Raw genomic sequence first — 2898 nt, 5'->3', positions numbered from 1 at the left:
AAAAAACAAGGCAATGAGAAAATCCTGGATTAAACAAATTGATGAATGAACTCACAAAATGATCATTTCCACAACTTAGAAGAACATCTGGCTGAAGGGGATTACAATGAAGCCCAACCACTTTGCTACCCTTTTTATGCATTAGAATTGGTTCTCCCGTTCTCATCTTTGAACGTCCATCCAACCTTTAGGGTTGTTTTCATTATAAAAGAATTAGCAACCAACAATTACGAAGAGGAATGTGAAGAATGTCAAAATTAGACTGTAATGCCATTAGAAATATGTATTCTCTTCCTAATATTGGAAGCAATTATCAGCTAATGGAGAAGTTTCCAAATTCCATTAACTAAGATGATTGACGAGCGCCATAAGCTTACACTTGCAATGCCAGTCAAAAAAATTACTTCCAACAGGAAAATAATTAACGATTGAAGAGAGAGATTCTTACAAGTATACGTATCCAAAATTATCTGCCACTAGCAAAAGGCCTTTATCTGAGTTAATATCCATACCATACAGCATTCGCCAAGTTGCTGGACCCTAAAGATCAGATAAATGTGTCAATATCATATTCAGTTAGACCAAAGGTCATGATTCTTCATCAAAGATATCCAGACAAATATGTTCAATAAGACCTAAGTTGAACCAACTGCTTTCAGGTGAAAGTAAACCAAATGTAACAATTATTGAAGTTTAATCTGAGAAGGAATAAGTTACATTCCATCCATTTGGATTACAATCCATCAAAGTATGTGGTATTCCGGTCTCCAAGTCAGTGCAACAAATGGTCCCATCAGATGATGATGTATAGAATGTTCCATCATTAGTCGAATTAAATCTGAACAAGCAAAGTATCAGTGCTTATGAGATAGTGAACAGGGTACGAAGAATCATAAAAGCAATGAATTAAAGTCTTACTTGATATTGTTAACTATGCAAGAGTGAATGGATCCATATACTGTCTTTTCATGTAATTTGCCATAATCCCACACAGCAAGTTGCCCTTTCTTTTCCAAACAAAAAGAAAAAGCATCACTCTTCATGAAACACAAAAGAGTTGCGAATAGCAGAGTTACAGAAAGACATTAAAGTGCCATACCTTATCTCCTGATAAAAGAACTGTATTCTTAGTGGGATGAAACTCCAAACTAGTTACGCGCCTAGAATGGAGTCTGATGATCCCACAATCCACTTGATTTGGAATCACAAAGGCGGGCTTTATCTACAAAAAGGTCAAGTATCTCAGTCATTACGAGGTGTATGCTAAATGCTATGAATTGTTCAAAGACATAACATCTGAAACAAAAACAAATGAGCTGATCGATCACAACAAGAATCATTCTGAGAGAAGGGGTTTGCAATGGAGTGCGGTAATGGTGGTGGCAGATTGATATTACCAAAGAATTCATTGAATACTTATAGAAGATTGCTAATGCTTCCAAGCATCAAATTAAATGAAGCATTCCTGTAGAAGCATCCACACCAAGCATTATGCTTGATACATGCTGGTTTGGATCCCAGGCTACTATGCACAATATATCGACGCTGTTTCAATGCTCTTATCTCATAGATGCATTGTTCACTAATTTTCGTGGTGGTTTATTAACTTAATGTCTTCTGGAGAGCATAAGATGGTTAAATAATACATGGCAAGAGAAAATATTTGATTTCTACCTCGTAGTAAGGCAATCAACCCAACCTTTTTATTTTTGCTAGCCTTGGGCATAAATTCTGTAATACGACTTATGGTTCAGTTTTGATATTCTATGTACAGGTACTTTATTGCTTTGATGGAAATTAACATGAATAATGTCTATTTCCTACTTTTTTATTAATTTACGTTCAATAGCTGGGTACAAGGGATTTGATAGCATTTATCGTTCCTTACCCACTTAAAACTGCACTTGGGCCCTATAAACACTATGGACTGCTTGACTAATAGTACTTAGCTTGCATGAAATTTATGCAGTTTTCTAGGCATTTGAACATTTTTTTACGAAAATTCATCCTACAATATAATTAAGATAACCTACTGACCTTTTGAACCGTGGCTTTTATCTGCCGCTCAAATACGAAATCCATTGACGTCTGATTGTTCCTTCTCGGGGCAGGAATGACCCCATGCTCCATTGCTACTCGATGCGGACAAGACATTGTTGTATGGCCTATGATTCCAGATGAGACAAAAGAAATCAACAGTGAAGTTCATAGTAACATCAAAATTCAAAGGTTTTGAGCATAAACTACTAAAATCATGAATCACAATCTTCGCTGACAAAAATACCCCCCTGCATAATTTTACCCACCCATGCGAGAATCGCACTTGACGCTATTAGGGGGGGCTTTATGAGGGGGAAAAAACATAAAGTTGAATGGGACTTTTCTGATAACATCTAATTCTCACAATTAACATAAAAACAAAATAAATTTCGAATTCACCTGGCTTTTTGCAGAGAAAGCAAGGTTTTTTCGGGCAATCAATGTAAGTAGCGCCACTAAATCCTGCTTGATGCCCCGTCCCTTTACAAACCTGCAACCAAAACCCTCAAAACCCTAACAAAAAATCTCTCAAAACAAAAAAACCCTAGAAAAAAGGCGGGTAAAAATCTCACCTTGCAAACTTTTTTGAGGCTGATAGTGATCGGAACTTTCTTCTTTCCATCGTTCTGAGCCTCTTCTCTCTCTTCGACCTTCTTGCTCTCCTCTTCTTCCTCTTCCTCTTCCTCTTCGCTTGGGACTGCTTCTTCGGGTTCGGACTCGGACTCGGGTTCGGACTCGGAGTCTCGTTCGACGAGGATCCGAGAGGAGGAGGGGTTTCGCCGCGGGGGCATTTTGGGAAGAGGAGAAATTTGAGGGGAGAGAATGGGAATGGGCGGGACCGGAGAAGACAACAGGAGA

At 38.1% G+C, this 2898-nt stretch overlaps 1 protein-coding gene across 1 annotated transcript in view; it reads right to left on the bottom strand.

The window, feature by feature from the left end:
* LOC109821912 (DNA damage-binding protein 2-like) overlaps positions 1 to 2898 on the bottom strand; it is a 12400-nt gene extending 9502 nt beyond the window's left edge. Inside the window, exons 1-8 of the mRNA XM_020388069.1 lie at positions 2613 to 2898; positions 2440 to 2530; positions 2038 to 2165; positions 1100 to 1222; positions 919 to 1007; positions 718 to 838; positions 449 to 540; positions 8 to 185 (exon numbers count right to left, since the gene is read on the bottom strand). Coding sequence (XP_020243658.1) covers positions 8 to 185; positions 449 to 540; positions 718 to 838; positions 919 to 1007; positions 1100 to 1222; positions 2038 to 2165; positions 2440 to 2530; positions 2613 to 2831 — 1041 coding nt within the window. The 5' untranslated portion in view covers positions 2832 to 2898. The remainder of the gene's footprint in view (positions 1 to 7; positions 186 to 448; positions 541 to 717; positions 839 to 918; positions 1008 to 1099; positions 1223 to 2037; positions 2166 to 2439; positions 2531 to 2612) is intronic.

This window comes from Asparagus officinalis, chromosome 8 (assembly GCF_001876935.1).
Source record: "Asparagus officinalis chromosome 8, Aspof.V1, whole genome shotgun sequence".
In the NCBI taxonomy this organism is placed as follows: Eukaryota; Viridiplantae; Streptophyta; class Magnoliopsida; order Asparagales; family Asparagaceae; genus Asparagus; species Asparagus officinalis.
The sequence above is the reverse complement of the archived record's forward strand: the minus strand, read 5'-3'. Positions and strand labels throughout refer to the sequence as shown.